Here is an 18,639-nt window from a genome sequence, read left to right on the forward strand (position 1 = left end):
AACGATATGTATTTATTTTACCGGATTCAGTTGTTGGTTGTGAAGAAGGGGGCGGGGCCGAGTGAGGACATGATTTTTGACAAGCCCGCGCTGCATGCTGGGAAACATGGCGCTGTTGTTTACAAGACGATAGATGAGGGTGATTTTGCAGTAACTTCAAACTGAAAGTCTTGTGACTTGTTAACGTGGTCACGTCACGGCTTTATTTACCTGTGCTTCGTAAACATAGACGAATTAAACCCGAGCCACGCAAAGCGACAACAGCCGCTGACAGAGTGAACGAAGAGAGAGGCTTTGTTTTTGCACCGTCACTGACACACACGACTTTGCTTCAAATCACAGGTCAGTCAGTCTCACTCACTCACTGAACATTGAACACTCACAAATACGTATCAACAGTAAATTAATTCGTTTTATGAGATTAAAAAGCAACATGAAGCATTATTAGTTCAATTGTGTATATTAAACCTGACAGCTCGTGGTGGTTAGGTCCCCCCATAATATTGTAAACGTGTGAAGAAGGCTCTTAATAATGGCATTTTTTATATTTTCAGATCACGTACTAGTGAAATGAAGAAGTAGCAGAGTAGCCTTAGTGGAACGTTTATAACATTGTTGAATAAAATATTCATCGTTCAACTTATCAGTGGTTAAATATCCAGAGTATTATTTTATTAGATGTCACGAAAGCATTGTCACAGGTGTTTCCACATGTTTTTGTTCGTTTGGATACTTGGTATTACACAACAACTGATGTATGAGCATGAGGAAGAACTCTTTGGATTTTATCGTAAATGTGACCCACTGTATAATAATTATAAATAACATTCCATGGACCACCTCATGTATTTTCCCTTTGAATGATCATTTATTATCGAATTAGAAATTAATCTATATTCTTCTGCAGATTACAAAATAAAAAAAACATTTAAGAATCGCTCATTTAGGTTATTTAAATATACTGATTTTCCTCATATTTCTAAACAAATGTTTTTATTTCTTCCTGTAACACATCCTAAATATCAATGCATCACAACTGTCACATATATATATGTTCATACACTCATACATCATTCATTCACATTATTTTAACTGCTATATGTTTCTTTTTTGATTTATATCATATTGCTGCTTGTCTGTCTCATTTTATGAATCGAGAATCACTGCACTTGAGGAGAGATTTCACTGCTTTTGTGTTTTGTTGTGCAAAATAAATAAAGTTAAACCTATATACGAAAGATGTATAATTAGAGGGAAATTGTTAGACAGTAATAATTTGACGAAAAAATGTCAGCTCTAAAAACAATAACATTAACTATTTCTTTCAGAGGATCTTCCTTTTTGGCCTGCAGGAAGACACTTGGATCCAGCCGAATGTAAGTCACTCAGTTAGTTAATAATAATGCAGTCAGTCAAACTGAACTAATTACAGTATGTGCTTATTAAATATTTAGCTCTGTGAAGTTGCATTATGGGCGTTGCGAGTATGTGTTTTTATGCTTGATGCTTCCCAGGCTAATTTCCTGTTTGAATATCATATTCAGGAACAGAGCGACTGCAAAGCTTCTCATTGAGCGCTACTTTCGGCAGTTAACTGAGGGCTGTGGAAATGGCAACTGCACGAATAGGTTTTGCGCATCATGTTGTGACTTCCAACCATTGGATAACAATTCAGCCGCTGCCAAAGCGCTTGAGTTGTTTAAGATTAACGCCAAACTCTGTCCTCACCCCTCCAAGAAAGAATCTGACATTTCCAACGCAGACTCCAGTGCTGACGAAAAGATGAGTGATATGGACGTTTGTTCCCCCAAGGAGGATTTTTCAGGTACTGTGAGACAGACCCCGACTTTAGGCATGTTTTTTTTGTTTCAGCCCACCCTCTTAATTCAGTTTTTGTTGTTGTTGTTGTCTTGCAGATGTTCGTCATCTCACAGAAAATAATGTGTGTATGATCCTGAGTTTCTGTGAGGAGGAGGGCGACTACTCTGCTCTGATCCGTGTCATTGGAAGAGTTTTCTCCAATGCAGAAGCTCTGATGAAGAGTTTTAGGAAGGATGAATCAAATGTAGCCAATCACCAGGACTCTTTAAAAACAACAGACGTGGACAAGCATGAAAAGCAGAGTGATCAACCCTTGGAGACGATGGGTGCTTCCGCTGCTGCTGCTTTACCAGATGAGTGTAAGGGAATGGTCGGCTCCTGTGAGATCACTGTGGACGTGGATGCTGTGAGACGGGTCTATGACAGACTTGCAACCATCGACCAGGTGCAGGCGGCTCTCGTGAACGCACTTGTTTACCTCACCCCAAATGTGGAACTTGACCTCGATTACCTTGATGTGTACGAAACGAACCCCGATTACCTGAACATCTTCATCATTGTGATGGAGAACAGCAACCTCCACAGTCCAGAGTACCTTGAAGTGGCTTTGCCGCAGTTCTGCAAGGCGATGGGCAAACTGCCAGTGACCGCGCTCGCGAAACTGTCAAAGCACTGGTCGACGTACGACATCCCACACATCCGACGTATGATGGAGACCTTCCAGCAGATCATCACTTTCACAGTCGTCAGCAACGAATATGATGCAGAGAATCTGGTAAACGACGACGAGACCGTGGTGGCCGCCACCCAGTGTTTAAAGGTTGTTTTCTATGCAAGTATCCTTAGTGGCGAAGTGGACGTCGAGCACAACGAGGAGGACGTCGACGAGGATGAGGATGATTCTGATGAGCTCACTCTACATGAGCTGCTGGGCGAGGACAGGCTCTACAAGAAGGGTCCTCGGATCGACCCTCTGGAGAAAGAGCTGGGAGTTCGGCCGTTAGACTGCATCCAACCCGTCATCCCATTTGAGGATTTTGTAAACGAGTCGCTGAATGACGTCGTCGAGATGGACAAAGACTTCACCTTCTTCAAGGTCAACGCCGAGACCAAGTTCTCTTTTCAGAGCTGCCCCTTCATCCTCAGCGTAATCACCAAGAGCCAAGGGCTTTACTACGACAACAGGATCAGAATGTACAGTGAGCGACGCCTTACCGCCCTCTACAGCATGGTGCAGGGCCACCAGCCCAACCCGTACCTCAAGCTCAAAGTTCGCAGAGATCACATCATCGACGACGCCCTCGTCAGAGTGAGTCACAGCATGCTACGCTACGTTACTGTTGTCAGATACTGAAATCCCCCTTGAGAGCTGATTGGTTTGAGGAAAATATCTCAATTTGATTTTTCTGACAAATATTGTGGTTTTTTTAAATTGTATAATAGATTTAAAATAATCATTTTTGGAAGTGTGATTGTGCTCTACTGGTTCAAACAGTAGAGCACAATCAGAAGGAAAAAGAGACAGAAGGAAAAGCAGATCTTGGCAACTAAAGGCTCACATAATAAGATCTGCGACTGCTTAATTCTATAAAGTGTTTCGTTTTTCTTCTGACTGGGAACTGGAATTTGTAAATCGCTCACACTCTCATTTCCAATTTTAAGCTCACATGGACAGAGGAGCTGCTGCTACCTTGTTTGATTCCGTTTTTTAATCATTAAAAATATTTCAAATACCTATATATAGGTCACAAAATAACACATTTGAACTCACTAATTGATTGTATACAATGATGTAAAATTACCATTATTGACATAGAACATGGAACACTGAAAAACAGAACCATTAAATTGCAGCGTTTGCGAAGAGAAGCGTTCCAAATCTTGATTTCCATTTGAAAAATATGAATTGTTTTTGCCTGAATCCCCCTCTGTGTTGCAGCTAGAGATGATCTCCATGGAGAACCCGTCTGACCTGAAGAAGCAGCTGTTTGTTGAGTTTGAGGGGGAGCAAGGTGTCGACGAAGGAGGGGTGTCGAAAGAGTTCTTCCAGTTGGTCCTGGAGGAAATTTTCAACCTGGACATCGGTGAGACAATTAGTATTTGTGTTTATATCTCATCCAAAATGTGTAGACTGATATGACACTGGTATATAAGAAGCTGAGAAAAGTTTGAGGCAGTGAGTCTCTCACTTTCAATGAGAACAGTTTGTGTTTTTTTACGAGGGAACATTCGTTGGAAATACTTCCAAGAAAGTGACTTCTTGGACTGTGTTGGTTGCCAGGGAACACAGACACAGAACTGTGCAGTGTTTGTGTTCTCTTTTATTACTATTTTTGTTTTACGTACTAAAAACACATCTTGAATCTTGAAAATTTGATCAGTTTTAGACATGTGTTGTTTTTGGACTGCTCAATAATACTTCTCTACCTGGCTCTATCCTCATATTTAACATGTTTCTACTCACAAACTAAATAAATATCAATTTTTTTCTTCTTCTTCTTCTGAACAGGAATGTTCACCTATGACAACATCACAAAACTTTTCTGGTTTAATTCCTCCTCACTTGAGACTGAAGCACAGTACACCCTCATTGGCATCGTGCTAGGGCTCGCCATTTACAACAACTGCATCCTGGACGTCCACTTCCCCATGGTGGTCTACAGGAAACTAATGGGAAAGAAGGGGACCTATTTGGACCTGTCAGACTCACATCCAGTATAGTAACTTTCTCTAAACTTAATAGAAATGAAACACTGCTGAGATACACAATTTTCTATCGCAGTGATTCCCAAACGTTCTATTTGGATACCCACTGTTTTAAGATGGGAAACTATGGTGACCAACTTTGTTCATAATGTTGCTACTAATTCACGTCATGTCCTGTGACCTGACCTGTGGGTCAGTCTTTGGGAATGACTGTTTTAAAGTGATATATTTTACTGCTACAATGAAGACAATCATGACGCATTGTTAAATCCTCTGCTGTAAATTCACAAGGCTCGTCTTGTTGCAGGTTCTCTACCAGAGTCTGAAGGGTTTGCTTGAATATACCGGTAACGTAGAAGAAGACATGATGCTCACCTTCCAGATATCCCACACAGACCTTTTTGGAAATCCAGTATTGTACGATCTGAAGGAGAAGGCAGACCAGATCCCTGTCACCAAAGAGAGTAGACAGGTGATGTGTTACGAAAATACACACACAGCAAAAATATACTTAAATCAGATTGAATGTATGAATACAGGAAACCGGCGTTTTTGTTGCTTTGTGAACCACACGCTTCTCCACACGAGAGTTCAATGACAAAAACATCACTTTTACCACACAGATCTCAGGAGTTGTTTGTCTATTTCTGCCTCTGTTAGTAAGTTGTGTTATTTGGCGACTTTGGTGTTTGAAAACGTTGGCTCAAATAGACCAGCTGCACTGTGAGTTTAAATCGCTGCTTTTGTCAGTGGACTTTGGTGACACAAAATGAAGCCTTGCGTTAGTTCAAGCTGGACACGGCAGTCGCACACCCCCCCAGTTGTAATTGGTCGACTGAAATCTATTAGTCACGCTCCAGTCACAGCCATTTTCATGCCACGGCAGTCCATTTAAATAAGACTCCTCCCCCCTCACTCATTTCTTGATACACCAGTGCTGCCTCACATTGTTCAGTGTCTTGCTTGGGCTCACTTGGACTCACAGTGTCAATATTCAGTCAGGAAAGGCTGTCCAACTGTACCGTAAAGCTGTGAACATATTCCCTAAAATAGAGTATAGTTAAGCTAACCAGGAGCTAATTAGATTAGCCTGTTTTTCTTTCTTAAAACTCTCAAACTATTACTTTTAGTAGAACAAAGTCAAACTAAGCTTAGCTACCTGTCTGACTTTCTAGTGTTTTAGTGCAGCAGCCAAATCCTGATAGCTAATGTTAGTAAAAAAAATGTGTTTTTAGCTTCTTTGGTAGTTACATAGTCTTGCATTAAGGCACAGAATTGCTCTTTGATGACCGAAAACCTACCATAAAAATGCGGGTTGAAGTCGATGGATATTTCTGAATGAAAAATATTAGTTAATAGTTAGTTTGTACTTCTTTTGATTGAGATGTACTCTACAACAGCTCTTTATATACAATATTACTGAAAATGATGTTATTCAACTGTTTCTTTGAATTATTTTTCCAGTTCTAAAATGACACACTTTTATTCTGCATATTAAAAAGGTGTGTTTCTATCTGTTATTTACAGGAGTTTGTGGATCTGTACGCTGAATACATACTGAACAAGAGCGTGGAAAGACAATTCAGAGCCTTTAAAAAAGGTTTCTTAATGGTCACAAACGAGTCCCCGCTGAAGTATTTATTTAGACCGGAGGAAGTGGAGCTGCTCATCTGCGGCAGCAGGGTAAGGAAGTTAACCTTTAACCACTGTATTTTTTATTTATTTTTACTGTAGCCAGTGTTTTACGACTTACACGGCAATCCCCTGTGATTTCATAGAAACTTGACTTTGAAGCTCTTGAAAAGGCCACGGAATATGACGGAGGTTATAGCAAAGACAGTCCAATAATAAAGTAAGTCTAGGTTTTTTTCCCCTAACTCTCTCTGCTGCGGTTATAAATCTGACGTTTTTCAGAACATTCTTCGTTTTCTACCACAGATATTTCTGGGAAATAATTCACTCATTTGGAGAGGAGCAAAAGAGGTTGTTCCTTCAGTTCACCACCGGCACAGACCGAGCCCCGGTCGGTGGACTCGGCAAGTTAAAGATGATCCTCACCAAGAACGGCACAGACACAGACAGGTACATGAGATTGAGGGGCAGTGAGTAGTGGTTATGGTTAAATAAGGTTTGATATTACCTGCTTTTCCACAACCACACACCTGAGTATTTTTGAATAAAAACATGTTATATGCCATTTCAGGCTGCCGACCTCCCACACCTGCTTCAACGCACTGCTGCTCCCAGAATACTCTTCCAAAGACAAGCTGAAAGAAAGGCTCCTGAAGGCCATCACTTACGCTAAAGGCTTTGGGATGCTGTGACCGATGAGGACGGCAACGTTTTCCGACTGTGTGTTTTTAACAAACAAAGGGAGTATCGCTTAAATTAGAAAGAACAAATGCTGTGGGAAAAGCCATGAAACAAAAATGCTGCAGTGACCCTGTGCCTAACTCATCAGCCCGTCACTCACCGAGGCCTCACTTCCTTTGAGCGTCAATTTCATACGTTTCCCGAAGTCAGTGTGTCTCAATCCTGGTCTTTTGGGATCCACTGTCCCAACACACACCTGATAGAAATAAATATGTCATTAACTGGCTTTTGCAGAGCTTGTTGATAAGCAGACTATTGGAATCAGGTGTCGGAGCAGGTCAAACATCTAAAACATGCAGCGGCATTGGATCCTAAGGACCAGGATTGAGAAACACTGCCCTAAGTTTTAACATGGCACTTAAAAAAAAGTTTTTTGTTGCTTTTTCTCATGTGTGTTTTGTTTCTGAAGAAAACTTGGAAAGTGCACTTACACACAGTATTTTCATGAATGCCAGCACATGCCTTTCTTTCTTTCTTTCTTTTATTTTTTTTAAAATGTGGTTTGATTTGACTTAGAAATTGTGCAGTTGTTCATAACGTAGCAGGAATTAGTCCTCACACACACCCGCCTTCACCCGAGTAGACGGCTGATAACGGTGCTCTTCGGTTATGATTGTCAGTGTGTGGTATATTTATGTATGACTCCACAGTTTGCTGCCAGTGTGAGATTCACCTCACCTCTAACCTGACGGTTATTTTAAAGTATTTGTGTTGTGCCAGTTGTTTTGCGTTTGGAAAAAAAAGGACACTGTGTGTTGTGTTGTGATACGATGAATCTGAGCAGATGATTTGCTTTTTAGTTCTCGGCAGTTTCAGAATGTGCTTACTGACTAGTCAGTTCAGACTTTCACATCCTGAAACGGGTTTTTCTTTTTCTTCCTGTATTTGGTTTGTTTGCTGTAAAGTGCTGTTCATTGCACATTAGTACGTGCTGTCACCAAAATGTGCAATGTCTGTCTTGAGTTGTAGAGTCACATGAAACTGTTTTATTTGGCCAAATATCTCAGGTACATAAATTATGTGCAGATAATGTGAAACTCGTGAATTAACTATTATGCAACGGAAAATAAAACGTATTGAAACTTTTAAATGTTGTCCAAAAATATTGAAATAATGTTATTACTAATAAGATAGCTTCATGTACTTAACTGTAAGATTAAATGTGTTATTTTGTGACTTTGGTATTTAAAAACCCTTTGTTTTGATTGACCCAAGCGACACAAACTCACCAAACGAGCACCATAGATTTAATTAGGCCAACCATTTTTAAATGCTAAGAATCAGTTTTTCCTTGTGTCACTGCAGGCGTCCGTCTAATGCTAATTCTTGGCACACGGGGGCGCTCTGGGACATCTGGAAGCACCGGCTACTCATCTGTAAGTACCATCATACAACTGCACTTCAGAAAACTTGGAACTATCCCTTTAAGATAAAGTTTTGAGCCACTTCAAATTCACTAACAACATTTTCTTTCACTTAAAATGACAATATGAACATTAAGACGTGATATAAACATTTTGTTTTAATGTTTACTCACATAAACGACATTAACATTTACAACTGATAGCATACGCTGCTAACACGACTGCCGTTCATTCATTTTATTTACTTATTTACATTCATACAGTATCAATACATACAAGATCAAACTAATATTGAAGTTGTAAAGTTGGAGTTTTTCATTCTCACTTTAGAAATAAAAATGTGCACACTGACCAGGAACAGGAAAAATTCCACCCACAGCTGCTTCTGAGTAAAAATGGTCAAGCATAACAACGTGAAACTGGCCGACAGTTGCAGCAAGCGCACAGAAATATATATTTGCTGCACACACTGTACACAATTTGACACATTATGATGAATAAGCATGATGTTTTCTTTAAAAAAAAAAAAAAAAGTGTCACTGTACTTCTCAGTGTTATAAAGTCCTGACTTTCCTTTCCCTTTACTGGACTTTTTTGTCTTTGTCGGCCACCACTTCAGAAAGGTCCTCCGGCTGTACAGATTTCACCTTGGACTCCATGGTGGTGATTCTCTGCTTCATCCTCGACTGGCTGGAGGTGAACTGCGCCATCAGCTGGGCAAACTTTGTCTGCATGGTGTCCAGGTTGCTCTGCAGTTTGACGATCTTCTCTTCCAGGTCTTTGGGGTCGGCGCCGGAGTTTGCGACGGACTCGTCGATCAGATTGTCTTTCATCAGGATGGCTTTCCCCTTCTCCTCCAAAGCCTTCTTGGCATCTGGATACTCTGTGAGAGCTTCCATCAAGTCGTCTTTGGACAAAGCAAAGAGATCAGAGTAGCCCACACTTCGAATGTTGGCAGTCCTCCTGTTGCCTGCCTTACTTCCCTTGATTCCTAGGATACTAATTTCCCCAAAGTATGCGCCATCGCTGAGCACCACAAACTGCGTTACTCCGTCATCGGCCACCACAGCTAGCTTCCCCTCCTTGATGATGTACATCTCCCTGCCAATATCGCCCTTCTTACAGATGTAATCTCCAGGGCTGAACACCTGTGGCTGCAGCTTGAGCACCAGTTCGATCAGGAGCCCGGCTTCACAGTCCTGGAAAATCCGCACTTTTTTCAACGTGTCCAAATGGACGTTGATGGCGATCTCGGCCTTGAGCTTGTCGGGGAGATGTTTCAGCACTTCCTTCTCATCGCAGGTCTTCTTCTCTGTCCAAAGGTAGTCAAACCACTTGATGACCCTGGCCTCCAGCTCTTTGGTGACCTTTCGAAACTGCATGTACTGCTTTATGGAGTCAATCTTTGCCTGGAACTCGGCACGAGAGGCGTTCATGTTGGAGATCATGGCACCGACGTTACCGACGATACTGGCAAAGATCAGGACGCCAGTGAGGAAGTCTGCGATGACAAAGAGGAATTCAATGTCCTTGACTGGTGGAGGGGTCTCTCCAATGGTGGTGAGGGTCAGTGTGGACCAGTACAGCGAGTAGATATACTTCCTGGCCAAGCGGCCATGCTCCGGGTGGCTGATATTGGGATACACCCAAGTGTCAGATCCAAAACCGATGGTTTTTGAAAGTGCAAAGAACATACAAGCATTCCAGTGTATAATAATAAGGATATAAAGCACAAGGTTGCTGATTCGAAATATGTTCGGGAAGCTGGTTCTGGTTTCAGTCCGTTCAAAGAACTCAAAGAGCCTCGTCATTTTGCAAAGGCGGTTGAATCGAAACTCTGGGTTGTTGTATCCGAATTGCAGGAACAGCAGATCGGTCGGTATCATTGAAATCATGTCGTACTTGAACTGAGGCGTGGTTCTGTATTTGTCCCTCAGTTTCTTGCTGTCTTTCACCAGCAAGCCTTGTTCCAAGTAACCTGGGGGACAAATATAAAGTTAGGAGTCAAATCCACTATCAACATTGGACACAGATACAAAAGGCACATCATGTTGTTCTAAACGGTTTGTCTGTTCAGGCTGCTTTAGAAACATAGAGACACAAGATGGCAGACTCTGTAAAGCAAGGACTTTGCCGAGAGTACAAACAAAAGGCTTACTTTAACTTTTATTTTGAACATTTTCAAGAATCCAACCTGTTCTCGATCTGACGAACGTGTCCATGTAGTAGATGATGTCTGTGCCGTAATCCAAGAATATCCAGAGTTTTGTGTAAGTGTTCTGGAGTTCGTTAAAACAGGCTCTGAAACACAGACAGACGTTTATTTTTAAATTGTGTCCCCTAAGTATTTGTTTTAATGCGCGTCAAATTGAAAAAATACCTTGTTACGATCATCATTAGATTATAAAATACTGGGCCTGCGATGACAGTCAGCCATTTGTAGTATAAATCTGTAGCTGGATCCATCATCCAGATTTCTTTCCTACAAAAACAAGAACAAATCAAGTTAGTTGAGCATAAATGTAATATTTTTACACGAATATCAAACAGACAGGCGTGTTTTTCTGTTACCCAGTCTCAATAGACTATAGACTATAGATTGTTTACTTACGGGGGCGCCTCTTTCTTTTTGTCATCTTTCTTATCATCCTTTTTCTCGTCCTTCTTATCATCTTTCTTCTCCTCCTTCTTTTCGTCCTTCTTGTCCCCGTCTTTCTTCTCCTCGTCCTTTTTCTCGTCTTTTTTAATCTCGTCTTTTTTGTCCTCTTTTTTGCTATGGATCATGGATAAGTTTTACTCTTGGACACGGGTGAAAGGAGGACGGTGGTATACGAGGGACTGTCCTACCTGACTACTGATCTGCTCTACATGCAAGAGGTTCAGGCTGGAGGAGGGCTTTTTGTTGGAAGATTTTAGTGCAGGTCATACGTTTGTCCAGCAGATGGCACCGTGATATTTCTTTCAGTTTTTCCACTTGCAAACCTAATATGTCACTCACTCACTCACTCACTAATCTTCTGCTGCTTTATCGTCCACATGAGACTAGTAGGGGTTGCTGGTGCCAATCCCAGCTGACATAGTGCAACTCTCACACCAATGGTCAATTTAGAGAGTCCAATTTGCCTAATACCCAAATCTGCATGTCTTTGGACAGAGAACCCAGACAATGCATAATGCATTGTAAATTTCCTTTGGGGTAAATCATTGGAATGACTTGCAACAAAAAAATCCTATCCTATCCTAATACAGGACGAAACAGGGAAATTGGAAGGTGTATTTTGAAGGACAAACTGAAGCTACTGCAGGAAGATCTACGTCTACTTTTTGACAGCGAAGCACACACTTACTCGTCTGTGTTGTTGCAGTTATTCATGTTGTAAGTAGCCAGTGGCCACTTACTGGGAAGGCTTTGGAGAGGAAATTAATACACAGCCGGGTGAACTTTGCGGCAGTGGCCGTTACTGTTAAATTGACCTGTTTGGTGTCCACTGCTGTTCACTGTGAATTCAAACGGAGTTGCTCCGTAGTCTTAACACTTACTTTCTCTTGAGGAGTGTGTCGTTGTGACCCACAGATTGGGCGTTGCTCTCTCGCCCCACCATGTCTTTGAGCTCGGGGCCTCTGAAGCGATCCAGGAAAGAGTCGTACCTCTCTGTCTGAGGGTTGACTCTGTGAGACAGCCATTTCCGCAGCATGTGGAAGTAGGAGAACCTGCAAGGGTCAGTGGGAGGTTAATATAAGGTTCTTCAGCTTGTCCTCATAGGAGAACCCTTTTTGGCTCCAGGTAGAACCTTTTTATAAAGGTTCCACCAAGAACCCTTTTAAAACCCTTTATTCAGGGTTAACATCAGCCCTTGTAGAAGAACCCTTATTTCTAAGAGTGTACGAATACACCCGTTGAATAATTCACATCCATAAATGTTCTTCTGTTGACATGTGACTGAACATGTACACATCAAGCATGAGGATACATTATTCAGTTGTTGAAAACCTTTTTTAAAGGTCCAGTGTGTAAAATGCTGGTGGAAATGAATCTGAATTTTCCTGATCACAGAATGCGTCTTATATATTTATATTTTCAGGGTCAGCTCTATGGGCGGTGGTCACACTGTACCTTTAACTCTGAAATCTACTCCAGACGTTTACCTGGCCACTGCCTGAGCAGCTGTGTGCGAGTCTCTGTGGGACGACGATAACGACGGCGTCCTCTCTGAATTGTCGTCGCAGAGGGAGTGAGCTCTGGAAGACAGTGGGGATTGGAGAAAGCGACAAGGATCACACGATCAAATCACGTCATGATTATATTGTCGGAGAGGCTAATTTCAGTGCGTCTGACGCACAATGCATGCCGTGTCGGTGCTTTTTGCTCAATTGAAAACCCTTTAAAAACTCCAGGAGCAACATAAATGAAGGTATGTTATTTGATTGTCTCTTATTTGTTTTTTGGAGCTGCATTGTGAAGGAAACAGCAGCAGCTGTTATAGTCGGAGAGCACTTGATTGCTGTTGGTAGATCATCAGTCTTGTATAAAGTACCTAAAAGGGATACTAAAAGTACAAGTATCTTACCAGAAAATTACTTTAGTAGAAGTTGAAGTCACTTTTAACAATATTACCTTAGTAAATGTTTTAAAGTATATGACATTTGCTGTACTTAAGATATAAAAGAAACTTTGAAGTAAAAGTGTTTCCAAAAAAACTGAGGATTTAGAATTGCGTGACGGTTGCTCAGTGGTAAAGCAAGTTGTCTTTCTACTGCAAGGTTGTGTGTTTGATTCCCGGCATTACACCTGAATGGGAATGAACGATATGTGATAGAATAAGTGCAAATGTGTGAATGGCAAAACTGTAGTGTAAAGCAACTCTGAGTTTTCATCAAGACCAACTCTTCTTCTTCTGATTTTATTTGGTAGTAACGAGTAGCGAAGGTAGTTGGGGGGTTATGTTTTTCAGTAAACATACACAATTTATTTAGGAAATGGAGTGGAGTAAAAGGAAAAGTTGCTTGGAATATAAATAAAGTGAGGTACAGATACTTGGACTTTGTACTTAAGGACAGTAACAAAGTATTAGTACTGTGGGTCACACATTTTTAATATTGCACTATCACGATGAACAGCGATGTCACACCTGCTGTCTCCATTTTCAATAACCGCAAGTTCATCAGCAGGTGTGTTCGTGGACAGTCGCAGTCTGGTCAAGTCGGGGCTTCTGCTGCAGCGTTCTGCCATGTTGTGGAGAGTGGCTGTGGAAGCCTGGAGCACAGAGAGAAAACACACACACAAGGTGAGATGATTTAATGACACAAACACACAGCCTGTGCATCAATAATCACACAGTAAAACCATGAATTTGACTTATGGTTTGTTCTTCATACAGTTAAGTTGTTTTACATGTTTTGCTTAAAGGTGCATTATGTAATAAATCTAAATCAACTGGCCATAAAATCCTCCTAATATGTCACAGAGACTTAGGAATAATATTCATATAACATACTGAACTCACCAACAACAAAAGTACAGCCAAAATATTTGCATTAACAAAAACGGGTTGCCAGTTACATCAGAAAACGAAACCTAAAAGACCTCTGTATTTTGAATTTGAGTGTAGTAACCGTTTTTGGCCACATTCTTACATATGGCACCTTTAATGCATACGGTGGTAAATAAAATGTATAATTCTCAAAAGTCTTACATGAACTCTCAGTACTTAAAGAGACAGTTCAATGTTGTGGTGCTGACAACACTGACTTTGCAGAGGGTGCCATCAGGGACAGAAGGGAAAACAAGTTCATATAAAAACAAATTAATCTACACCTCCTTAAGTGCACAATATTTTAAGAATATGTTTTGCCATTTTATCTTATCTTCTGTTAGAAAGTATTTTATGGCTGTAAACTGAAGTTGAAACTTTCCAACACAAAGTCCATTGAGAAAATCAGCATTTTTAGCCCACAGGGACACAGGAGCTCCAGGTCTGCTGCCTTATTTAGTACGTTTGTCTCACTTTGCTAAATCTGAACAAAGGATTTGAAACACTGAAGTCGAAAAACAACACATTTTAAGTTAAACTGGTGGAGGCAGCAGTGAATCAACAACACCTGTGCACTGAGATCTAAAATCACAGATTATCTCTATGGACTTTGGTGTGGAGAGACAACGGTACATTGATTTGCTGATGATGATTATTAGCCTATTGATAGACGGAATGACTAAAGTCTGTTTTGCCCGAGACTGGTTCACAGGCTCACTTCAGAAATCATGAACTATCACTACTGTTCAAAAGTTTGGGGTCACTTAGAAATGTCCTTATTTTTCATTGAATATAACATTAAATGAATCATAAATACACTCTATACATTGTTAATGTTGTAAACGACTATTCTAGCTGCAAACGTCTGGTTTTTAATGGAATATGTACATAGGTGTATAGAGGCCCATGTCCAGTGTTCTAATGGTACATTGTGTTTGCTAATCACGTTAGAAGGCTATTGGATGATTAGAAAACCCTTGAAAACCCTGAAAACAGTTTTGCTGGTTCTTTTTAGTTATTATTTTGAATAAAAATCATTATTTCTAATCTTGTCAATGTCTTGAGTATTATTTTCTGTTCATTTTGCAACTCTTGATGAACAAAAATGTGACTTTTAATGGAAAACACAAAAAAAATTGTATAGGGGATCCCAAACTTTTGAACGGTAGTGTAATGTAACATACTCAAGTACATATCCTATACTTTACTTCTCTACTTATATATACTGATACTATTAAGGTTTCAGGTGAGGTTGTACTTTTACACAAGTGTAGTTTAATAGTACTGCACACACACACACACACACACACACACCGCTGCTCACTACTTTTCGCAGTCTGTCTTGGAGACGGACGCCTAAAAATACACGCTCATTATGTCCTTAACATTAAACAGGATCAGTGGCCTCTTCTCTGTGAACCATCGGCTCGCTTTTAAAATAACTAAGCTTTGGCTTACTGGTACACTATACTGTACTGTGGTCGCTACGTTTGGGTTTGTGCAGAGCGGGTTAACCCTATTAGGGCGTCACTTATAGAGAACAGGTACAACCGGGGGCTCAGAGCGGGGCCCTTACAACTGCATGTTCACTTTTACATTACATTATTATATTCAATATTAATGTGGCATAATCTGGTACATGTTTAAACCAATTCCTTCATTTTTTTAACTTAAATAATCTAATATATTAAGATAAGATTTATTTGTCCCGCAGTGGGGACATTCATATTGTTACAGCAGCAGCAAAGACGGTAAAGATAAGGATAATAAAGAATAAACATGCATTACCAACAAAAAGGACAATATATAAAGATATTAACTCTCAGACTGTAAAAAAAAAATGAAATGTAATCTATCTGAATATGTGTACGTTTTAATTTGCTAGATTAAACATACATTATATATCATCAATTCATCCAAAATATGACCTTTGCTCCACATAAAATGTGCTTTATTATTCAAGGATGTCAATCATATAACATATGATGAATTAAAAAGAAAATGAGAGTCAAATTTTGTTTAAAATTGTGATTAAATTCACTTCCTTTGTTTGTTGTTGTTTAGTGTTGTGTTTAGTGTTTGTTATCATTATGGTTCGGAGGGTGGGCTTTCTTTTTTAAAAGCAACATCTAAAAATTATGAATAATGAACTTTATAAACCTGCGTTAAAGTAATAATAACTGTATGATGGTTGGTGACTGCAGTGACACTATTGTTCCCTCCACCATCACTCTCTGTTGCCTGGTAATTCAAAGTCTCTTGAATCGTTCCTGTATAAATAATATGCAGATATATATAATAATATTTCTTTGCCTCGTGTTATAGTTTTTTTTTTTTGTTTTTTTTTAATTATTATTATTATTATTATTTGTGTGCCTGCTTGTAAATAATGACTCACTGATCTCTGGGGAAACACCAGTGGTTGTAACACGTGCACACGTGTAGATTAGAGCTAATACCAGGGAGTTAACCAACCCCCAATAAACTAAATCACTGTGACGGGTTCACAGAGAAGCTGCTCTGTGCCTGATGGATGATTTGAGGGTGAAGCCCATAGTGTGTCTGTACAGCATCATCATCATCATCATCATCATCATCATCACCGACCCACGCAGCTGTTTTTAATGATCAAAACAACTATATTCATTATATACACAACAGTGTGCGTCTCCATGATGTGTCTGTATGAACCAGCGTGTCTTTCCTTTAAATCATCATACACTCACAGGTAATGGTGCTCTTATTCTGTGTGTTAACGCACACACACACACACACAAAATCTGTCATGTGTAGAGGTTTTTTGGTTTAATCCTGTGTGGTATAAATTCAAATTAATTTCAATTTAAAAAAAATATCTAAATAAGGGTCAAAATGGAAATGTAACATATATACAGTATTTACATAAGGTGCATCGGTTTGAGGTATAACTTAAATTTGAGGTATAATTTATAATAAGTAAAAAAAAAAAAAAACACACAGCACAGTAACTTTATGATTCGTTAAACTAACATTAAAAGAGTCAATTTAACATCAATTCCATCAAGGACCAAATACATCAGTGTTAAATGTAACTATTTTAGTTTTAAAGTATCAAAGATTATACGTTACAATTACTTTCTGAATAAATAAGTTCTAAATTTTCAATAGAAAAAGTAAAATAAAAGATTCAATTGAATACCACTTCCAATTAGGACCACATAAACCATAGAATAGGGTTATTCTATAGTTTATTTTATATATATATATATGTATATATATATATATGTATATGTATATGTACATGTATATATGTGTTTGTGTATATATATACATACACACACTTAAACTGTATATATGTATACTATATATATATACACACATATTACAGTTTCACATACAGTTTCATATGCAAACCTAAATAGAGTTTTGTGAATTGAATTATTCGAATAAACTTTTAAAAAGTGCTTTTTATTTAAGATGAGCCACTTTAGTTTCATGAAGCCTCAAGCGTAAAATGAGATTAGAGATTTTAAAACACTTTACTCCTTTATCTGCGCGTCTTCAACACTTTATGATGATTAATACTTAATAATATATGCAGGAATATTTAAATTTATAATTCACTTTTGGTGAATAATAAGGGTGAAAACAAACCTGGTGCGTTTTGACGCACCAACTCACCAAGTGTGAAGCCTTTTTTACGCAGAGTTTTCTGAGCCGAGTGTGCGCGCTGTCCCCATGTGGTCGCCTCCTGATATTATTTCCATCTTGATAACAGTAAATAAATAAAAAATATATATTTTACTTCCAGAAAAATTTTTCTCGATCGCACAGTCAAAAACAAAAACATCGAAGCCGGCTGTGAGTCATCGGTGCCAGCGGCTCTGCTGGATGAGGAGAGAGGAGACGAGAGGCGGACAGATCCCAGATCAGACAAGGGGAGGAGTCCTGCTGTCCATCACTGTCCATCACTGTGTCCACGACCACAACACAGGAGGTATCTCAGTTACTGTGTAACAGAGGTTTGGGCCAATAATTATATCTGTAAAATACACCAACTACACATTCTGCAATACTATCACACACACTCATAGTTTTTACTAAAAAATTAAAGATATCATAGACTTACAGACACACACACACACAAAAACAATCTACTACCAGGAAATAATTTTCACTGTAAGGGAAGGGGTTTGGATTCACTTTCAAAATTCTCAGGGTAAAGCTTATGTTTCTGTTTGTGGTTGAGTGTGGTACAGTTTGATGGAGCAGCACAAGTTGTGTTCATACATAAAACACATTCAAAATCACAAATATTCTTCTTTAAAGGCGAAGTAAGTAGTTTATAGTGACATCTAGAGGAGAAGCTGAAATTTACAACAACGAACTGCTCCTCTGCTCACCCCCTCCCTTCCCTGAGCGCTACGGTATCCTCAGCCGGTCAAATGTCGTCCTCGTCGTCTTTCTCCGTGTCAGCAGATGAGGTTCGTGAGGTGAGGGAGAGGGCGAGCTACCGCGGCCGTAGCAGACGAAGCGGAGAGAGTGGAGGCGGGACTTCCGCTACAAGTAAAGTGACGCTTGATTTGTTCTCTCGCGTTTGTCCTTACAGGCTCCAGTAGAAACATGGCGTCTCAGTGCTAACGGTGGCTATGCAACCGCGGCCCGCGACCATGTTATTTTACATGACTTTTTGAAACACTACGAAAATGAAACAAAAACTATTATACAGCGTCTAGACAATGCAGGAGCACATAATATGTATAAAAAAGTGGATTTTGGGTTATATAAACCCAGAAATACTACACAGTGTCCCTTTAAATGTATTTATACATCATTTTTTTTGCCAGCGCATTTCAGAAGAAAGA

The 18,639-nt window shown here is 39.7% G+C and overlaps 2 protein-coding genes across 4 annotated transcripts; one reads left to right on the plus strand and one right to left on the minus strand.

Annotated features, from left to right (window-relative positions):
- Positions 1-143: 143 nt before the first annotated feature.
- LOC310925536 (ubiquitin-protein ligase E3A-like) lies at positions 144-7,991 on the plus strand. 3 transcript variants are annotated; one of them, XM_083887510.1, is made up of 11 exons: positions 144-342; positions 1,329-1,376; positions 1,545-1,825; positions 1,917-3,130; positions 3,761-3,905; positions 4,331-4,536; positions 4,835-4,999; positions 6,055-6,210; positions 6,306-6,379; positions 6,466-6,609; positions 6,731-7,991. In XM_083887510.1, coding segments are annotated over exons 2-11 (2,508 nt in total). In that variant the 5' UTR covers positions 144-342; positions 1,329-1,374; the 3' UTR covers positions 6,852-7,991. The 3 variants fall into 3 exon arrangements, with proteins under 3 accessions (XP_083743636.1, XP_083743637.1, XP_083743638.1); XM_083887511.1 differs by having other exon boundaries at positions 1,738-1,825; XM_083887512.1 differs by having other exon boundaries at positions 1,763-1,825.
- An 854-nt stretch (positions 7,992-8,845) lies between these two features.
- Positions 8,846-13,494, minus strand: cnga3a (cyclic nucleotide gated channel subunit alpha 3a; the record flags this gene model as incomplete). Its single annotated transcript, XM_083888053.1, has 8 exons — positions 8,846-10,242; positions 10,459-10,565; positions 10,645-10,746; positions 10,876-11,037; positions 11,612-11,671; positions 11,805-11,975; positions 12,411-12,503; positions 13,394-13,494. 8 exons carry the CDS (start codon positions 13,492-13,494, stop codon positions 8,846-8,848), a joined length of 2,193 nt encoding a protein of 730 aa, XP_083744179.1.
- Between the last annotated feature and the right edge of the window lie 5,145 nt (positions 13,495-18,639).

This window comes from Microchirus variegatus (genome assembly GCF_963457635.1).
Source record: "Microchirus variegatus genome assembly, chromosome: 4".
In the NCBI taxonomy this organism is placed as follows: domain Eukaryota; kingdom Metazoa; phylum Chordata; class Actinopteri; order Pleuronectiformes; family Soleidae; genus Microchirus; species Microchirus variegatus.

Bases quoted from the DNA above. Each gene is read 5' to 3' on its own strand.
- LOC310925536 (XM_083887510.1), top strand. The intron at 6,211-6,305 runs GTAAGGAAGTTA...GTGATTTCATAG, and splicing joins TGCTCATCTGCGGCAGCAGG to AAACTTGACTTTGAAGCTCT. The intron at 6,380-6,465 runs GTAAGTCTAGGT...TTTCTACCACAG, and splicing joins AAAGACAGTCCAATAATAAA to ATATTTCTGGGAAATAATTC.